Source organism: Delphinapterus leucas, chromosome 11 (genome assembly GCF_059928025.1).
Source record: "Delphinapterus leucas isolate spDelLeu-1000000601 "Yukka" chromosome 11, BTC_Dleu_Yukka2, whole genome shotgun sequence".
NCBI lineage: Eukaryota > Metazoa > Chordata > Mammalia > Artiodactyla > Monodontidae > Delphinapterus > Delphinapterus leucas.
This window is the reverse complement of record NC_143139.1, coordinates 31,694,538-31,715,584: the sequence shown is the minus strand read 5'-3', so window position 1 is coordinate 31,715,584 and position 21,047 is coordinate 31,694,538. Positions and strand designations below refer to the sequence as shown.

The 21,047-nt window shown below is 34.3% G+C and overlaps 1 protein-coding gene across 1 annotated transcript in view; it reads right to left on the bottom strand.

Moving 5' to 3' along the window:
• Positions 1 to 21,047, bottom strand: part of LOC149747983 (contactin-1-like) — a 114,219-nt gene that overhangs the window by 79,943 nt on the left and 13,229 nt on the right. The window contains exons 3-6 of the mRNA XM_089921573.1: positions 17,554 to 17,703; positions 8,996 to 9,066; positions 6,350 to 6,584; positions 3,938 to 4,041 (exon numbers count right to left, since the gene is read on the bottom strand). Of these exons, the coding sequence (XP_089777699.1) occupies positions 3,938 to 4,041; positions 6,350 to 6,584; positions 8,996 to 9,066; positions 17,554 to 17,703 (560 nt within the window). The remainder of the gene's footprint in view (positions 1 to 3,937; positions 4,042 to 6,349; positions 6,585 to 8,995; positions 9,067 to 17,553; positions 17,704 to 21,047) is intronic.

Genomic DNA, 21,047 nt, shown 5'->3' with positions numbered 1-21,047 from the left:
TTTCTTCTTCAAATTCTGAATTTTCTGAAAAAAATATCTTCTGACACCTGAATATTCTTTTGTTATGGATTTAATACAGTTTTTAGGAAAAAAATCTAAACACAGTTATTTAAGTGAAAAATATCTAAAAGAGATATTATATAATAACTTTATATTATCCAGATCCCAGACTAATTCAAGTATTAGTACATTCTATGCGTTAGGAATAGTAATAATATATATCACTCAAAATCTGTATTCTCACACTTCTTGGAACCTATTCAAAGTTCTTTTTTATTCTACCCATTGGTGCAGGAACCAAACAATTCTATGTGGGCTTCAACCAGCTTCCCATAAGTACTACCAGTTAGTAGTTTTCCTCTGCTATTGCTGCTAACTTCTCACTCCCTGTCTTGGGTCATCCTTGATGCTGCAGTGTGAACCTTGTCCTGCAATCAGTGCAGGGAGGGGAGGTGATGCCCCTGGGGCCACTCTTAACCAATGGGGAATAGCAGTGGATGAACGCTTCCCCTTTCATTCTATGTGGGGTAATTCTCAACCACATTTATGAAGCTCCTTAAAGATCACAAGGGATGGAGTACCAGTGCCCACAGTGGTTGCCAACAAGATAAAGCATTTTTCTAACCCTCTCCTGTTCATTCTGCTTTTTCCTCATATCTGCTCCCTGGGATCATATTTAAAACAAACAACAATAACAACAAAAACACTAACTTCTTCTATACCTGTGTGTCAGACTTTGCTTTGGGGAGATCCAGATGAAGATAGATGCCTTCTCCAAAATAAGAAAATACAGCACTTCCTAAATATGAGCTTATGCTCACCATAATAATTTAACTTTTAAAGACATCTGTGTAAACTACTCAGGATGGTTAATCTTTTAAGATAGTTGTGAAATCAATCATCAGCATTAATCTCCAATTCAGCTGCTAAGAGGTTTTGTATTTATTATTCCTGATAGAATATTTTACTTGTTTTCATTAAGTGAATTCTTTACCTGCTGGGTGAGTAAACTAAGTCTTTTGTGGATTCCTGGGCAGGAGCCCAAATTTCTAATAAGCCTTTGATAAGAAATACTTCTTGCATTCTTCTAGTTCACCTACACTGCAGGAAATTAAGATTAAAAGTGGGGAGCTCTTTAACTAGGCCAGGGGGGGAAAAGAATAAAACTTAAACTTTCTACAAGATACACTTTAAAACCACAAGGGATTTTTTTAAATCCAATTGCCAACAGTTCTCACTTGAAATGTCAGGAAATTAACCTTGAGATGGGGTCAATCACACAGGACTTGGGCTTTTCCAACTTTTAATTTATCTTATTATATTAATGTCCTGCTTTTTTTCTCTGTTTCTTTATAACTTAGACCCATAGTACACTTTCATGGGAAGTGCAGTAGGATATTAGTTTTCTTGATCGTCTATCTTGTTAAACCACCGGCTTCTTCCTTCACATCTAAAAATAGTAACAATAACCGTATTATAGTGAGTCAAGCTTTTCCCCCATAAAGGGGCATTTTCTTACAGGAGAATAAATGTTACAGATTTTCTCTTTTAAGCTTTCATGCTTGTCTCTTTGATATTTAAATCTCTGTATGAAAGACTTAAAGGCTTTTTAAAGAAAGAATAAATGGAAACAATAATTCTATGATTTATTTCCAACATTTTTTTTTTTTTTTTTTTTGTGGTACGTGCCCTCTCACTGTTGTGGCCTCTCCCATTGCGGAGCACAGGCTCCGGACACGCAGGCTCAGCGGCCAGGGCTCACAGGCCCAGCCGCTCCGCGGCATGTGGGATCCTCCCGGACCGGGGCACGAACCCGTGTCCCCCACATCGGCAGGCGGACTCTCAACCACTGCGCCACCAGGGAAGCCCTTCCAACATTTTTAATTAACCATTCTCTGGAGAGGCAAGACCTAGGTTCAAGTCAGTTTATACCAATTATTACTCAGATAAATGTTTTTAACTTCAAGTTCTTCACCTTTAAAATGGAGAAAATAATAGTGTTTATCTCCTGGGATTGTGTGGATTCAATACGATGAGCTTAATTAAATGTTTGACATCATAGGGCTCAACAAATATTATCATTCTTATCATTATTAACATTATCATCATTGTCGTCATCATCATCGTCATCATTGTCTTCAAATGTCCAATGATATAAAACAGGGAAAAGCGTTAAACACAGGTTATTTCATTTATTCCACACAACAGGATATGAGGCATTGATTACTCTCAGCTTTAAAAGTGAGGAAACTAGGGCCCAGAAAGTTTGAATAAATTTTCCACAAAGTTTCTAAGTGACAGAGCTGAGAGATAACCCCACGTCTGTTCAGCAGCAGAGCTCATAATTTTCTCGTATGGAGTTGTGAAACGTCAGAAATCTGTGAAACTAAACTTCTCCACGGCATACGGTTTTTGATCATTTGAGAAAATCTTAGCTGTTAAGGTTATTTTTTGCTATTTAATTGAGAATCTTCTACTTAGCTTATTCCGCATCAAGAGCGTATATTCTGATTATGGTCTAAATTCACTGGTGCCAGTGCATTGTTTCACATCTCATATTTCCATTTTACTCTGCATGTCAGAAGTTATAAAATAGTCAACATATAATTCTCAGACAAAGAAAATATCTACTTCTGTGGCATGTTTTTAGCAAAGTAATAATACATCTTTAGCACTTTGAGTTAATGCATGGGTTATATATTAAATAATCATTTTTTTTCTCTTTTTTATTGCTTACAAATGAATAATATTAAAAAAAAGAAGAAATCCTAAGTCCAAAATATGGCTTGAAAGCTCTAAATATTGATGTGTTCTCCCAAGATACCTCAGACTTATTTATTACAGGGCTTTCTAACATCTAGTGAATTTCTCTCTCTTTTCCATTTCCATTTCTTTTCCACCAGATGCAAATGTAAGTTTAATAAGTTATGAATATTGGAACTTCACAGTCCACTCCTATAATTCCACTCTCTTGGTGACAACTTCAGCTGATCACTTGCAAAGATGATCTGAAAACATTTTAACATCTACCCAAATCATAACCTATGATACCAAGAAAAAAAGCTTCCTGTTAGCTTGTGAGTTTAAAACTTAAAACCTGGGGCTGCTTTTGTGGTTCTATCTCAGAAACAGGGTCTTGAGAAAGCCAGGTTGCAGCACTTTATTTGAGTATATTAGTGCTAACTAAGGCCAGTTGTTGAATCTCTCTGGTATCCATTTTCTCATCTGCAAAGGTAGGACGATGTCAGTTCCTCTTAATTTTCACTCTTTGTGCTTAAAAATATGAGACGACTTCACTTTTCCTACAAAATCAAGTCTAAATTTCATATTAAAGATCCCAGCAGAACTAGCTTCAATTCCCCAGGTCTTATTTCTGTTGACTAAGACAAGTCCTCCCCTATCCTTCTGGATAAATCCTACTACACTTTTAATACTTATTTTGAAGGAAGTTTCCTTTGAGACATTTTGAATGTTGTCAATTTTCTGCCTTCGTAGATAGCATAATGGGATACATATTTAGTATATTTAGAAGTATTTCCTTTGGAGGGCTTTTTGGAAGTGGAATTAATGAGTCAAATAGGGTAAAAAAATTAAATTACCAAACTACCAAAATGATTTCCCCAAAATTTGAGATTTACCAGCATTTTATGAGCAAAAAGATTGTGCTTAAGCCCGAGTGTTATTACCTTAGTTTTTATTTTGGCCAATTATTTACCTACACACAGGACTCTACATCTCTTATAGATAAGTCAGTTTGGAACCCCTGCTTTACTCATAATTTAGTTAATAAATATCCAACATATTAAACACAGAGAATATAGTGTTAGTTGTCACATAAATCAGAAGGACACAGAACGTTGAGAGATGCAACATATTTGAAAAGGTATGCTGATAATTATGAGCCAAGTGTATTTAGTTTGGTAAAAATTGAACTCACCTGATAGCTTTCCACTATTTTTTCTACAACATGCTCCCAATGAACAGATATCTCAGAAGATGATAAGACTTTTACGCCTACTGCTGTTGGGGCTTCACTGGGAGCTGAAATTTGATGAGAACATTACATTCTTACATAAGATGCTTATTTCGTGGTCATCAGTAATACATGCACACACACATATTCATATACATGAATGTTAATACAGACAGATACATATACATACACATATATACACACACTTATACAAAATATGGAAATCCATAAGGATTTCTCTGATATCTGTGAGCAAGAGCCATACTAATATTTTGTATTTCTTTTAACTAACCTGTTTATGAAAGCCTGTGGATGCAAATTAAAATTTATTATGTTTAGCTTATCAACTCTATATTGTCAAAGATAGGAAATTTGGTATTTATTATAGAAAATTAGTCATTACAATTAATTTTCAACTCTCTCACACTTCCTATTTAATATGAGCTAAAGATATATAGCAATACTTCCTTCTTTCTCTTTTATGTTTAAGCTAAGATCTTTTTTTTTTTTCTTTTTTTAAGATCCTTTGAAACAAGTTGTGACATCCACCGCTTCTTGTGCTCAGGAAAGCCTTTATAAGTCTAATCGTCCAACTGGGCATCTAGTCAAATATGTATCAAAAGGCTCTGTTCAGTGAAAAAAAAAGTAATTTACATCCCTTACAAAAATTACACAAAGTAACTAAGGAAATCTTAAGCAGGAGTGATCAGTTTTTATTGTCTTTTATTAATAAACCATAACCCTCTTTTATGCTAAAATGTCCTGCACATGAACACTGTCGTCTTTCCAAATCAAGGTAAACGTGTGGCACTGTGACTGATTTCTTAGCAGTAGCAGTGAAGATGAACACTTAAACAAATTTTGTCACATGCACGTTTTATGAGACTCATGAAACATTTAGGAAAGAAATGTAATTAAATACAGATGGCCATAACCAAAGAGATGACAAGCATGGCTTTTGCCTGATTACTTTATCATCGAGTAAAAAAAAAAATCATATTGGGTGAGAAGGTAACTTGTAAAATGCTTTACACTTTCATTTTCTCGTGAGATGTACTTAAGTTGTTCAAACTATTGAGTCAAGTTATCATACTTCTGCTGAATCAGAATGAGTGTAGAAAATGTGGGATTAATTACTCAGGATTAAATAGTCCTGAATTGATTATTAACTTAGAAATTTCTACTTGTTATTCTTTCTATGTATTTCATTGAGCTAACTTTAGAAAAGTATGCACGTGTTTGTGTGTGTGTGTAAACATATATACATATATATGATTGTCTTTCATGTTTGTATTGAAAGTAAAGATCATGGGATGATTTGAATAGATATTAAATTTTTAACAAATACGAAAGCTAATAACTCTATGACTGAAGAGCATAAATTCTAAGGGATAGCTGAATGTTTATTGTGGACTAAAATTAGTTTAAATTGGGTAAATTAATAGATATTGTTTTTCCTCTAAGAGATCAGAAGAGTACTTCACATAGTTTTAAGTTTAAAATCCCTTCCATTTTTACTTCTCACACATGTGCAAAGGGAAACTTGTCCAAGCACAAATGTGTTAGGTCAGAAGGCAACGAAAATCTCTACTTGCCTTTCTAGCCATTAATTATTTGCATAATGCATGTGAGTACAAAGGTATAATAAGGAAGTCTTACCTTTTTAAATAGGAAGATAAATAATAAAAAAAAGTGTAGCAGCTTAAATGGGAAGCCATAGAAATCAATGTAATTAAGTTTAATATAAAAATATGTATCATTTAGCAGAGATATATAAAGTCCTCCAGAAGTATGCTCAGTTCAGTTAAAGTTTCTAGAAAAACAAAGAGCCAGTATCTGTATTTTTTTTCCCCTGAATAGCCTTTCAGATATCTTTTTTCTTTCCAAGAAAAAAATTTCAACTTGCTTTCTGACTCCTTTTTCATAGAATTATGCCTAAGTTCACTTTAATGAAATTCTATCATGCTACTGTAATGACAAAAGAAGTTACATAAATGATACAATACACAATTTTGAGTTAAAAGGAGAAATTTTATCAAAAAAAAGTGTATGTTAAGATTCCATCAAGTCTGGAGAATTTCTGACTGCAAAATTATAATCAAGAGTCCAGGAACAGCGGTCTAAGCCAAGGATTTTAGTGGAGATTTCCTAACTACCATAAACATGATCTAAAGGATGAAAGAGATTTTGGCAACGTTCCTGTCATTTAAATGAAGAGACTGACATTTTAATTTGGCTCAAAATTTACTAACTCATTTACAAAATGTGTGGTATCTTAAAAAGATCTTAATAACTAGGCTCGAAAGACAGCAAACAAAATGTCTACTGGAGAAACAGAATCCCTCATCAGGTCAGTGGGGTCTTTCTTTCACCTACCATCTTGCGCGGAGTGGATGACGGCTGTGAGGCTGTATGGTCCATCTCCTTTGTTGTTGAAAGCTTTGACTTTGACTTGAAATGCAGTGGAAGGGCGCATGGTCTCATCTTTATGAACGTAGCGGCCAGTATCTGGGTTAGTAACTGTCACTTTTTTCCATTCTTCCCCATCAAATGGCTTAAATGCCACTATGTAACCAAAATTGTTGCCGTAGTGGTATTCTCTTGACAAAGGCTGAATAGAAATTGAAATATTTAATAGGTTTAAGCAATACGGTTAACACGGGGAAAATCCTATGCAAACAATAAATATGCTACACATGGAACCATGCTTTCTGTAAAAACATTCTTAGTTCATAAGTGAGAGCTGCCTGAAAAGGCCAGGGCACAAATGTGCTCCAACATGTGGTGACTTCATTTACCAAATTCGTTATTTCTGGAACACCCCACGGGGGCTCCCACTCTGGGCTTTTTTACTTTCAGTTCCTTCCTTCTAGGATGCTTTCCCATTTGTCAGAAGGTCCCTCTCTCACTTTCTTGAGGTTAAAAAGCCACTTGATGTTTTTCCTGGCCACAGGATCTGCCATTTCAAGACTCTGCAATAATCCATATAGAATCCCCCCACTTTATTTTTTTCTCTTTAATACAATAATAATGATCTACACTACATATTCTACTTATTGTCTACTTTACTGTCTCTCTCCACTAGTATAACATAAGTTTCATGAGGGCAGGGTTATTGTCAGTTTCATTTACCTAGACTCTAGAGCAAAGCCTCAAGTAGTATTTATTCAATGGATAAGTAAATGAATTTCTTTAGAGTTGAAAGGCTATGGTAAGACAGTTAACAATACTCTGGAATATCTGTATTGTAACCAAGCAATAGAAACTGGTCAGAGGAAAAAGAATGCAAAAGGAGGAAGGGATAACATTGCACTGATCTGTAGGAGGCTGGCTATGGGTCCTGTCTGACTCCAGGGCTGAAGTAAGAGCTTTGTTTTGCATTATTTTCTCAGAGTTATTATTATATAACAATTGCTCAATAAAGAAGTCTGTGTCAGCCCTAACAATCCATTATTTATAAATACTGACTCAAAGCAAGTTCTACTGAGTATCCATCATTTAGTCTTTTTTAGCCAATAAAGTAAATGTGCCCATTGTATATTGACTTTTTTCACCAGAATATCAAAGTTACGGTGTCTTGAGGAAAAACCTTGAACTAAATACAACACAGTAGCTTGAATATCCATAGGTTAAACAGGAATGTCTGTAAATGTACAAAGTTCAAAGGGAAAAGAAGTTGTTCTTGGTTGCACAATATAGAAATCCTGAAGCATGATCACAAGGATGTACAAAATATGATTTTACATTATTAATAGAATAGCCTAACATTCCCACCATAATTTAAATATTTTTTCTTATTGATAGTTCTATACTTAGTTTTTGCAATTTAGTAGATCAGAATTAGCTATGGAGTTTTCAAAAATTAGTGATTCTCAGGCCCTAGTCTCAGAGAATTGATTTCAAATTTTTGAAATAGGAATTCCCAATTCTGAATTTTTTGACAAGCTCCTCATCTTATTGTGACGCACATATCTACACAGTTTAAGAAAATCAAGCCTAAAGAAAGGAGGAAAATGTTAAAATTTTTCCAATATCTTCACTTTTGTGTGATACACTGACACTAGAACTGACAAATCATTTGAGATTTGAATGAAGAAAAGGCATTTTTTTTCTAAATCTTACTTAAAAATGTGATTTAAATGCCAAGTATAAAATATGACTACAGAGCACAGAGTGAAGTCAATTTCTGCTAAATATCCATTTATTATATAAATCAATTTAACTCATGTAAAGAATAAAACCTGTCATTTTTCCTGTAGTTCTCAGAATCCTTTGGAGCCTTAGTTGTGTTCTTTGACTTTCTGCAGTGATTAAATACTAAAAATATTTAACGGATACATAGAGCTATACAAAACATGTTACCTAGATAAACGCCAGATGTCTAATTCAGGCAAATCTATGTTACCAAAGCCTTTCCCACCCCCAGTATCTCTCTCACTTCAAAAATTCAGCTAAGACGCATTGTTTTCCAGACATCATAGTCTCTGAAAAAAAACTCCCCTTTGGGTCATAAAAATTTAATACAATGTTTTGGACACCTCAATAACAAGTCATTTGGGGGGACTTCTAAGACTGACCAATGATAGATTACACATGGTGATGAAAGTAAGTCTCAAGTGAGAAAGCAAGCTCCAATTTTAAAACAGATGCTGATACAAAAGATTTTTTAACTGAATCGTTGGAGTTCTGAAAGTCCAGAGCAAATGTGAATTGCAATTGGGTTACCAGGCCACAGAGAGTACAAAATATCTCTGGAATGAGAGAGTTGAATGTTTGTTTAATCTTTAAACCTACAGATACTTTAGCATCAATAATCTGTTTTGGTATAAGAATTGCACTAAGCCATAGTAAGCCAGGTAAAATCTGGCATGCATTTAAGAAAAAAAAATAATTTTAGTAATTTATTGTTGTTTGGGTTTGGGGCATTGTCTTTTATTTCAATTTATTTCAGGAAGCAAAATGGGTTTGAGATTAAGTGTAGGTAAAGCAGCCTATTAACATATGCAACTTCTTAGCACTTACCGCCCATGTTATGGTCAGTTCTCTGTTGCTTCCACCCCCACCTCCTACATCTGAAGGAGCCACGTTAGGTGCTGAAACAAATAAACAAAGCTACAAATGAGAGGCCCTGTAATTATTTTCTTATGTTAGAGTTCTTATTCACTTAGAAACTGTACACGTTTTCTTTCACCAGGAAAGACAATCTGCACACATGATCCAATGCCGCATAGTTGCTGTAATAATGTTTTACTGCCAAGAAAAGAATTGGTTCAGTGCCACAGGAAATGTACTAGTTTCCTTCAACAAAGTAGTGAAGCAAATTTGTCTTCCCATCTTTTTTTTCCTGTGTCCTTTTATTTAATATGGTTTTGAAAGATTAGACGTATTTTATTGGTAAAATATTTCACAGCTCGCTTTGAACTCTATGACCTAACAACTCACTGTTGTGTTAGTTTTATGCCTCAATCTACAAATAACTGTTAAGAAACAGTGCATGTGCATTAACATAGGATTATGCTTCCCTGAAATATTTGGAAACAGAAATCTAATGCTGTTCTTATGCTCTTATTTTCAATGCCTAAATCTCTTCTGGAACCCTGTCCCATCAGTGACTCCAGTTCTCACCTACTTCCATCTTTTTACATTATCCTTCTATTTTTCAGTCTCTACTGTAATGACTATCCTTTTCAGTCTCTCCAGCCTTAAAAATCATCCTGTAATACTGTTTTCCTCTTAATCTTACCCTTTCCTGTCACTGAACTGCAAAGAATGATATATGACTATTTTTATACTTCACTCCATAATCACTTTTTAACAACCCATAATCTGTTTCCACTTCATATTACTGAAATCACTCTCTCAAAAATCACAAAATTTCTTTTAACTACCAAGTGCAATGGCCTCTTTGTTTTTCTCCAAGTTATTCTCTCTCCTTGGAAGTCCTTCAAGGTGGGTGCTATATCTTATCAGATTTGCATACTCTTATCTTCTTGTAGCCTTTACCTTATTGGATTTGCATCTAATTGGAGTTGTACAGATAATGCTAAAGCATAGTTTGTTCCTGCACTCCAGGCAGTTGGAGACCAGCTACCCAGCTACGCAAGTGAAGACCATGTTTTTACTGAGGACATACATTTTCCCACACAACCGCTGTGGTTCAGTCTGAAATATCATTCCCGGCTCTTTTAACATTTTAAAGAACAGATGACATGTCAGTTCTTCCATGACTCCCCAAATAGTCCTTCCCTAAAGGAAACTGTCACACCTTCTACAGAGTACTCATTTACTGAGTTAGAGATCCTAACAAGTAATTGTGATTCACAGATAAATACTTCAAAACTTCCTCTATGTTAGCCACATAAATTCTTTGCTGAACTATGCACATTAATTGCACAGAAACAAACAAAATACAGGCTTTTCTTTATATCTATAAAACTATATGGTTTCCTTTCCTGATTAAGAAATTAATGTAAAGCTTGAGAGATTATATTTTATTATTCTATTTTATTTTATTATTTTATTATTTATTATTAACTGTCACCACTTGAGTGTTAGAAATTAAATTGAGTGCATGGGGGTGTTAAAAGGTAATTTACTTGTAGCACTTTAGATGAAATACATATTGAAGGCTGGGACATTAAAATACTGCTGGAAGCCCTTTAAGCCCCATAACTCATATTCTGAGGTTAAAATTTTACATGCTATACAGAAACAAAGAACATGTCTTATAATCAATGAATAAATCAAATTTTGTGTTTAAGTACAAATATTGTGGTCACAGGCAAATAATTTCAAAAATAACTCTAGAATAATTTAATTTATTATATTGCAATTTGTTGAATCAAATATTGCCTTCACCAGGACAAGTATTATTTGCCAAAGCATTTCACTATAATCTTTTAAGTTATAATCAATATTAACCTTTGTTATTTAGAACAGAGCTAAAAATAGAGTATGTTTATGTTAGAGTGAATATTTTTCCCATTTCGTCACTTTTAGTTTCAGGTCTAACACACTTCAAATAAGTAATTCAAGATTATTTTCCTCCTCAAAGATCATCCATTGAGTTCATCCATTGAGTTACATTGAGTTCACGATGCTGAAAATAAGACAGAACAAAAGCACAGAAATAAAGGTAGCTATATCTCTTTTTCTTTTTTTTTTCCGGTACGCGGGCCTCTCACTGTTGTGGCCTCTCCCGTTGTGGAGCACAGGCTCCGCGGCCATGGCTCACGGGCCCAGCCACTCCGTGGCATATGGGATCTTCGCGGACTGGGGCACGAACCCTTGTCTCCTGCATCAGCAGGCAGACTCTCAACCACTGCGCCACCAGGGAAGCCCTAGCTATATCTCTTAATAGAGTGTTTTATATCTTACTTGGAATAATAGAGTTATATTTTAGTTTCCTTCTTTAAGCTTTGAACATTCATTTGTAGCTTTAGGAGCTAAGGGATATTTTTTCACAAGTGGAATTGGCATATAACCTACGTATTTGACATGTATCTGAATACCTAACTACTCTGTATTTGTATTCAGCCCTGCAGAAAACAGGAGGACTTGGCCAAATACTGATTCCTTTCAGGGAAGTAAATCACCCTGAGCATAAGGAAGTTTACGTAACTTTAGGCTCCAGGGCATCTGATAGTGAGCGAAATAGACTTTCTCTTAACAATAAATTACTAAAAAGAATTTAAACAAATATTTAGGAAAAATACAAAATTCTTGAATTAACAATGAATAAACAATTTAAAATAGTGAGGCTTTTAAACTTGTCTTTTTGCAATGATTTCAGTCTAATAATGATTCCTTAATGATGTTTATAGGAAGGCTTTTGTATTTCAGTTGTAGATCTAAAAAATATTTAAAAAGAAAATCAAGCCAATGTCATGATTATTCTTTCCTATGAAAAGAAACTGTTGCCAATTTTACTTGTAAATTTGAATGCTTAAATATTTGCATATAAGTAACATTTGAGGCTTTGGCGTTTTATTTAACAATGTACAAACTGTCCCGTGACAAATCCTAAATTATAAAAATCATGGAGTATCGGAAGAAAGGCCCTTGATTTAAAATATATGGACTACTCAGTTTTTGTTAATTATTGCTTTCCATTTTTACAGAAATAAAGTTACCATGAATGTAGCTTGTCATTTCAATTTGCATCAGAATTTCACTGTGATTTAAAACAATTTTTTTAGTAAGAGATTCAAAATGGCATGTAAGTAATGCTCTAGGGGCTAGATAAACAAAGGGATTAAAGCCTTACATCTGCTTTTATTCTATATATAAATATATTTTCTTTCTGAAGTCATTAATAAAATCAAATGAACTGTATAATATTTGGATATTCAAATGAGTTCTTCATAACTCTTATGATCTCCTGCTCTGATGGTGGACCAGATTGCTAACATTCTTTATGCATCTACCATGTTAAATTGATGCTCTTCCCAGGTAAAAATTATATAGGGTCTGAAATTGTTCACAAAAACATTAATGTCTTTAGATCTTATCAGGCCAAAATTGTAGTTTGCTTATTAATCTAGATTTTGTTCTCAAACAGGAAAGTTAAATGGGCGTAGCAGAGTAAATTCGTTAACTGCTCAACAGAACGATAGTCTAAAGACAAGTCATCTGGGGGAATGTTTAGATGGGCAGAAAAGAATGCTACAAACTGAAATAAGCATAATGCATAGTAAAGTTATTATAAAGAACCCAAACTGATTATGGATTTTTCACTTAAGTGAAAGAATGAACACTTCCTAGTTTATCTCAGTGTATTAAAAACAAAAGCATCTAATACATATGTTAACCTTGTTTCAAACAAAACATATTATATTTGGTAATATATTTTTCTAAATTTTAATATGCAAATATCACAGTAGGTTTGATCACTACTTTTCATTATCCTCTATTAACTTACAATTGCAAGAACCATCCTCTTTCCCTTCTTGTTCCTCTCTTTTCCTTCTATAAATAATTTTAAGAACCAGTTATAGACACTGTGTTGTGTTAAGCACTAAAGTTAACAATATGAATAAAATCTGATTCTGGTCCTGAAGATGTTAGTGTAGTAAAATTAAATATGTATAACTGGTTTTAATTCAATGTGTTAAATATCCTCAATGTGTTAAAAATCCCTGGTAGAAGTTTGCTGGATGAATGGATGAATGAATAAATGAATAAAAAAGCCCAGCTTATTAAAAGACTCATCTAGAACTTAGAAATGATTTTTACATATCGTACCTAATTGGATGCTCAGGTCAGCACTTTAAAATAAATATACAGAAAAGCAGCATTATTCTTTTTTTTATAAAATAGGCAAATGAGTCCCAAAAGTAGTTAGTTAACTAGCCCAGGTCACACTACTCACATGTAGAGAAGCTGCAACTTTAACTCAGGCCTCCTGATGACTTAAAAATCTACACTCTTTGCTTCTTTAAAAAAAAAAAAAAAAGATTTTTCTATTACAGAACTAGTGACAGCTGCTAACTTTAACATAGCACCTTACTAGCTATAAAACATGTTCTTAGCACCATCCTCCTCCTTTATCAAACATATCTAAAAAAATAAAAATAAAAATAAATGACACAGCCGAATAGCTTCATTAGACATGACATTAAAGCTCTCTACGTAGTATGAAAGTGCTGATTACAGTGTTATGTTATTTTTTTCTCTTTTCCTTCTTAGCTTGATCTGGCAAATAAATAGCAAAGTTGTCAAAACAAACCTGAATGTACCATTTTAGGATATCGACTTACCAACTGCACCTGCAGAGCTATTAGCTATGGGGGTATGTCTTACAATGACACATCACTTTGAAGGATGCTTCTGTTATCTCTTATTTACAGTCAAAATTAAATGGGTTACAATGATTACAAACACATCTTCTAATTCTTCATTCGGGCCATCCATTTTATAATGCACTTGTCTGAAACCAAAGAATATACCCAACTGTGCCTGGCAATCTTAAAATTAAGTAATTGGACAGATAAGGGCATATGCCGCACTAGATAATGTCCTGTCTTTCAATCAGTATAATGAGGCACAGGAGCAACCTTTCCATCAAATGGGAACCAGCCTTTATCCCACATAACATATGCTGGCATCTCTTAGAGAGTTGTTATAATGGTACGTGACGAGACAAATATCCCCCTGTTTCAGAAAGTATTTTTATTTTTTTGTAAGGATAAAAAATGTAAATGTCCAATTTTATGAATATTCAATTTTTCAAAAACAGGATGAAATGAAAAACAGAAATTAAAGAGAAAGTCTGTTGGATTGTATTGTATTAAATATATAAATTATTCCTTTAAGATGATTAAAATTACATGAAGTTATATGATCCTCTTTTATGTTAATAAAAATGGAAATATATTGCCAAAAGAGGTGATCAATATTTTCTTATAAGCATATTAAAGCTTAAAATGAGCATTAATGGCATAATAAAAATTTTATTCAGAAAATATTATGCCCTAGACAGCACTAAATTTGCTTTCCTTACATGTTTTTAATCATAAAAAAATTCATAAGATAAATAATTTCCACTTAGAGATGAGAAAACTGAGGCTCAGAGAGGTTAAGTAACATGCCTCTAATCACAGAGTTTTAAATGATGGAACCAGTATTCTACTAAAGGATCAGTGTCTCAGAGCTTTAATACTGCATATTGCCCTCCTAGAAAATTATTTAGGAATGAAGCTTTTAGAATTGCAAAGCCCTGAATTTGAATACTAGCTCTGCTTCACATTAACCAAGTGTAATCTTGACTTCTTTGTCTGTAAAATTAGGATAAATAATACCAGTTGCATAAAGTCATTGTGGGAATTAAGTGGAGCAATGCAAGTAGAGAATTTAGCACTCTGTGATAGCATACAGCAAGTGCATAAATGATAGTAGCCATAAAACTTGATTAATAAAGGATCCAAAAATATTTTCTTATGAAAGATTAACAAATGTATTAGAGGTTATAGGATTTATTTTTTCACAACTGAAAGGAAGGCATCATCTTATTATATCATGATTGGGCCAAATCTTGCATTGTGAATAAGACCGTTATCACTTCATATGTTTGTTTTGTGTCTGAAAGCCTTTAAGAGAAGTTATTTTCCAAGTACACTAGAGAGAGAATTAATTCCTTAACAAAATACCATTTGAGCAAACATGTTAGAGGTCATGCTTAATGAAGGTGATGCCAAAAGTTGTTAGTTGAAAGTAACAACCTTACCAAAATTTTAGGTTTGATATCACTAAAACAAATTTTTCCCAGCATTTCTAAAGATAAGAAGACATTAAGGTTTGAAAGTCTTCAGAGTTACATACAAACTACAGGTAGCAAGCACATCAAAAAGTATTCTTATCTTCTAAATATGATACTAAATATAAATTATATTTATAGATTCACATATGAAAGAATCAGATTGAATCTTTCTTTCTGAAACATGTTTTGCTGTTGCTGTTCTTAAAAACATTTAATTTAATCAAATATACACTGAGGTTAAAAAAAAAATCCAAGTTCTTATAATTCTGTCCAGACAATCAACCGAAGTATACTAAAGCAATCATTTTTGAAATAAATAATACATAATTTTTTGGTAACAGAGTTCCTACAATTTTTTGGTAACAGCGGGGAGGGTCTACTCCTATCATCAATGCCAGAGAAAGTATCTTCCCTCCCCATGAACAATGTTGTTTTTGGATCAGAATTAATTCATATTGTGCTAGTCAACAGATCACAGAAAATTAACCAAGCTCAATGAGATAAAAAAAGGCCTATATCTGAGATAAGCATGTTATAATTTTTAACTGAAATAAGTTTGCTTAGACCAACTTAATCATTGGATATTTTTGCAATTTTATTTTGAAAATGAATACTTGTTATATCAAAGCAAGTGCATGATCTCTCAGCATGAATTATGTGGTTGAAACCACCAGTCAGATAATGTGCCAGTTCCTTTTTATTTTTGTTTTTCAAGAAAGGGCAACTGTGTTCAGTCCATCACACAGAAACTTCTATTACAAACATAGGAGGCTCTAGGGAATAATCAAAACCAAACAAACACAAGGATCCTGGCTATGTGGTATCTGTGTTCTCTAAAGCTGCAACATATATTACCTCCGTATCCTAATGAGATTTCTGCAAGGCAGAGAAAAAGAAACAATTGTGTTCATTTCACAGGTGGATATACTAAAACAAAAAACGGTGTTTAAGTCATATCTAGCTCTGTAACTTAGAATGAAATATGAGCTTCTACTAGAACACAAAAATAAAGGTTCATATAAATGGCTGTGTGTTTAGGAGTCCTGCTTGAGAAAACACCTTTAAGAGAGAAAGTTGAATGTATCAGGTCTGTGTTTGAATTCTGAATCTTGCAAGTAGTTATATTAACCTAGGTAAACTGTTCAGTGTTTCTGAGTCTACTGCCTATTAATGAGGGTTGGATTGTAATACCTACCTCAAAATATTATTGTGAGGATTAACTGAAATGTATCTGAAAATGGTCAGCACAGATCAGTATTTTAGTGTTTCTGTTCTTCCTTTATTACAGAATCATCAGTTTTATCTGATAAATTACATGAAATTACATGAAACTTTAAGAGATAATTTATTGATGACAGTCTCTGTGAATAACTTGGCTTTAAAAACTAAAGACAGTACAATTCATAATTCTATTTAGAAGTTAGGCCAAGGAATTGACGTAGCCAGAAATGTGGATAAGTGATATTAAGATATCACAGCAGAATTTTAATGGCATTCTGTCATCCATTTAAAATATTTTTCCCCAAATAAAGCACTGAAGTTTGGCAAGGCGCAGTAAAAATAGAGAGTCTACAAAACATTTTCTTTTTCATAGACAGGGAATAATAAAGAAGAGTTATTATTAGAATTTGCCTAGAAATTCAAGGGAGAAGGAAAACAGAGTGGGGTATTTCTTGTATAAAAGGCTATTAAAATGGAGTTGGTATTTAGCATAAAAATGTGAACCTAAATTGGAAGAATAGCCATGGTTGAGCTGTGATAAAAGAGCACATTTAGAGTGACACCTAATATTAAAAGAACACATTATAGCTATTTCTGAGATGCTCTGACTCCTCAGGTGGTATAGATCCAAGAGACCCCATCACATTCCCTCCTTGCCAGGCTCACCCTGCTCTCCTGCCCATACCCTCCATCCACGTGGCTGTTCGGTTATCCATGTCTTTGAGAGAGAAAACAAATTGTGAGCCTTCTAAATCATGGAATCTGCTTAACCATGACTCTGCCCGGTTAAGATTCACAATTTACATTAAAGTTTATATTCTAAACACAAACTTCATTTAAGTGGTGTTCAGTGGATCATATAGTTGCCTCTATTTACCTCTTTTCCATTAATTATGTAAGAATATTCTAAAGCTTTATATTTTCTCTTTTGGTTTTTGACTGTCTTGACACAGAATGCACACACCTGTGTGAGATACATATACACACATTTTTTAGATAAACTACTTACCTCAGAGCATTATTTCCAAATACATTCAATTATATGCTAAAGTGTCACTGAATTTATAGACATTTTAAATTTTAAAAAGTTTCTTCTACATACCAGCACCATCTGTTTTAATTTTGCTTGATGGTATACTGGGCTCTCCTATACCCAATGTATTGGTTGCTAGCACACGAAATTCATATTCCATCCACGGGATTAAATCCACTGCTCTTGCTGCCTCCATATTTCCTTCAATAATCGGAGGATCTAAATAAAATAAATATTAAATAGAGAATATTAGTTGAGTAACATCATTCTTATAATTCTCTCTTTTTACTTTACTGTTTTGAGAAAATGGCACATGTTCCATTGAGTTGAAATAAAAATAAAAAGTAGGAATGACAAAATGTTAAGTTCAAGGGAGTGAGAGGAGAGGTCCTTAATAGATAACACGTTAGAAAGAGAGATATGCACATGGATCATTTATTTATTAAGTACAGGGTGGGAGCACTGAGATTCTGCATTTCTAACTGGCTCCCAGCTCTTGCTTCTGCTGCTCGTCCACTGTCTACAACCCGAACAGCGAGGGGCTGTATTCTGAAGACAGAATCCAGAAAGATTTCTTGAGGCAAAGGTACAACTTGTGCAGTTAAAATTTTTATGGAATGCCACTGATGTAGTGTATGGGTAGTGAATGATTTATTACTAGGGTACCTGTATGTTTATACTCTTTTGTAGTTAGCTTTTTAGATTTATACCCAAATCCTTTGGGACACTGATAATAGAGGTTATAATAATTCATTCAGATTTATTAAGTATTTCTCAGAATTGATGCTACTAGATACTAACAGGAAAATTATAACTTAGGGGTAAGATACGTTCAAGACTGCTTATTTAATTGAGGTATGATAAAACATACAACCAAGGCAGGATTATACATTATTTTAAGCTCCCCTAAAATATTCTCACATGTGTTTTTAATAATTAACTTACACATACATATGCATGTAAATACCTGTACATCACTTATTGGAAAATGTGTTCCCTTAGGCTTATATATGACTCATTATCTTATTACTCAAGGAATTTTTATCTGGCACTGCAGATCATGAATAAATAGCTTTTTAAGATGTTGTACCCATCATCACAATAAATGTTAAGCATCCCAGTGCCCAGTTTCTACTTATAGACAAGTTCCTAATGGCTCAGACTATCCCATGCCTCACACTGTCACGTGTGGCACGTGTGGCATAACTCTCCTAGACACTAGTTTTGCCATCCAGTCTCTTATTTTGTTAAGAATTTGTTTTATATATTTGACATATATTTTTGACTTTCTGATTAAAAGTTTGGCTTTCCTTCTCCTCTGTTTTAATTCTGCCTCTTTATCTCCTGTTTTCTCTACCCCTTCCTCACACCAAATTGGGATTTGTTTGTCTTACTTCGTGTACATAGGAAGTTATTTTAGGTAATTGGAAGAGGGAAGATGAATTTTTGATTTGCAAAGGACTCTTCATGGAGAAAAGGAAAACACAGAGCTGGTTGTTATGACACTGGGTAGAGTGGCCTCCTTCTTCACTAGATGCCTTTTTATGATTTTGAGCCTCCTATAGAAGGAGCCATTGTAGTGGGTTGAATGGTGACTCCCCCCACACAAGAGATATGTCTATGTTCAAATCACCAGAACCTATGAATGTGAGCTTATTTGGAAAAAGGGTCTTGTAGACCATTTTAATTTTAAGACAAATTAAGTTAAGAATCTTTGGATAAGATATCCTGGATTATCTAGATGGGCCCTAAATCCAATGACAAGTGTCCTTATAAAAGAAACACAGCAAAGAGACACATAGAAGAGTGAAATGTGACCACAAAGGCAGAAATTGAAGTGATGCAGCCACAAGCCAAGGAGTATTTGGAGCCTCTGGAAGCTAGAAGAGGCAAGGAATCGGTTGTTCCCTGAGATCCTTGGAGAAGGTGCAGCCCTTTCAACACCTTAGTTTTGTACTTCTGTTGTTTCAAACCATCAAATCTGTGGTAATGTGTTATGACAGACATAGGGAATTAATACAGAGGTTTAGAGGCTGAAGCTGATGGAAATATTTGTGAGTTTGTGAGTCCGGGGTTTCCAAGTAAAAAAGTATAATAGAAGGGTCAAGGAGGCAGTCTGATCTTCTCTCCTGCTTCTTATGCTGCAAAACCCCAGCACCATTTAAATGCTTGAAGAATGGAAATACGGGAACCATTCTAAAGGGTCCCTCTTGACTAGGGCATGGTGTTCTCACGATGGTAAAGGTTACCCTGGGGCTTTTTCCAAGCAGCTGGGCAGTCAACAAGTAGGGGCAGGTGAAGGCTGGATCAGACAGGAAGAGCCAGATGGATATGCAGTGAAAACTAGAGCTGACAGACTGATTCTGAGCATGTATGAGGATCCAGTATGAAAATATCTCCAAACAAATGGAAGATCAGGAATATGTTCAAAGGGTAGAAATTCATGCTTTACTACAGAAAACATTTGGAAGAATGGGGAGAGATAAAGAAAGAAAAGTCAACTGGTGTCATTTTAGGGTAGGTTTTAGATTCCAGATGAGGAGTAAGGCCTGTGACTAAATGAAGTCTGAGATGAAGAGAGGAAGAAGAATAAGCAGAAAGCCTTGGAGTTACAACCATGAGGAGACAGACCTCAGTGGGAAACCCTTGACCCAGTGATGCAAACAGCTTTCAAAAGGGGAAGCTGGAAGTGGATGTTAGGAAGATGGACTTCCAGAATGTACCTTCCAAATGATTAAGGAAAGAATTTGATATCTATAAGTTAATAATATAGTCTACAAGGATAGCTAACAGTTGTGAACACCTCTCTTTTTAGAACAAAACCAATTATGATCATTGTTAATACACACTAACATCAGTACTTATGAGAAGATAAGTATCTAAAACAAATAAATTTTTGGCATATCTTTATAATACCCCCTCTATAAAACCATTTATATAAGTAATAGGGCTAACTTAGCAAAAAAATGACTAAAGCCAATCATTTTATAAAAATGTATTTAGAATTAAAAATGGCTCTGTATATGGCCTGCTTTCCTTCCCCAGAGGGGGACAGGACTTTGGATGCATACCACATCATAAGAACAGGGTTTAAAACTTTGCTTTCTAACTTTTTTCCAGTCCAATCTTGAGCTCGGTAGCCCATATCACCACTTTACAACTTGAACTTCAAGACCGGCTATGTCCATACCAGGCCACACCTATAATATGTCTCTATGTCCCCCCTTGTTTGTTCCTGGTTATTATTTATGGACATACATATGTTTCTTTTACTTCTTATTCATGTTTGGGAACCACTCAGTGCCTGGTACACCTAGAATGATGTTTTGTAAGTAGAAGTACTTTATAAATATTTGTAAAAAATACAAATAAACTACAAATACAAAAGTTGTGCTTATTTAGAGTCGACAATGTCTTAATGCAAGAAGCACAACCGTGTGTATAAGTTTATTGTCTCCTTCAACCCTGAATCAGGCAGGCAACTGGTAGAAGAAAAGAGGGCACTCTGTTACCTTGTCCCACTACAAAATATCCACGCTCTATGGCTCTTATGCCTGTATTTA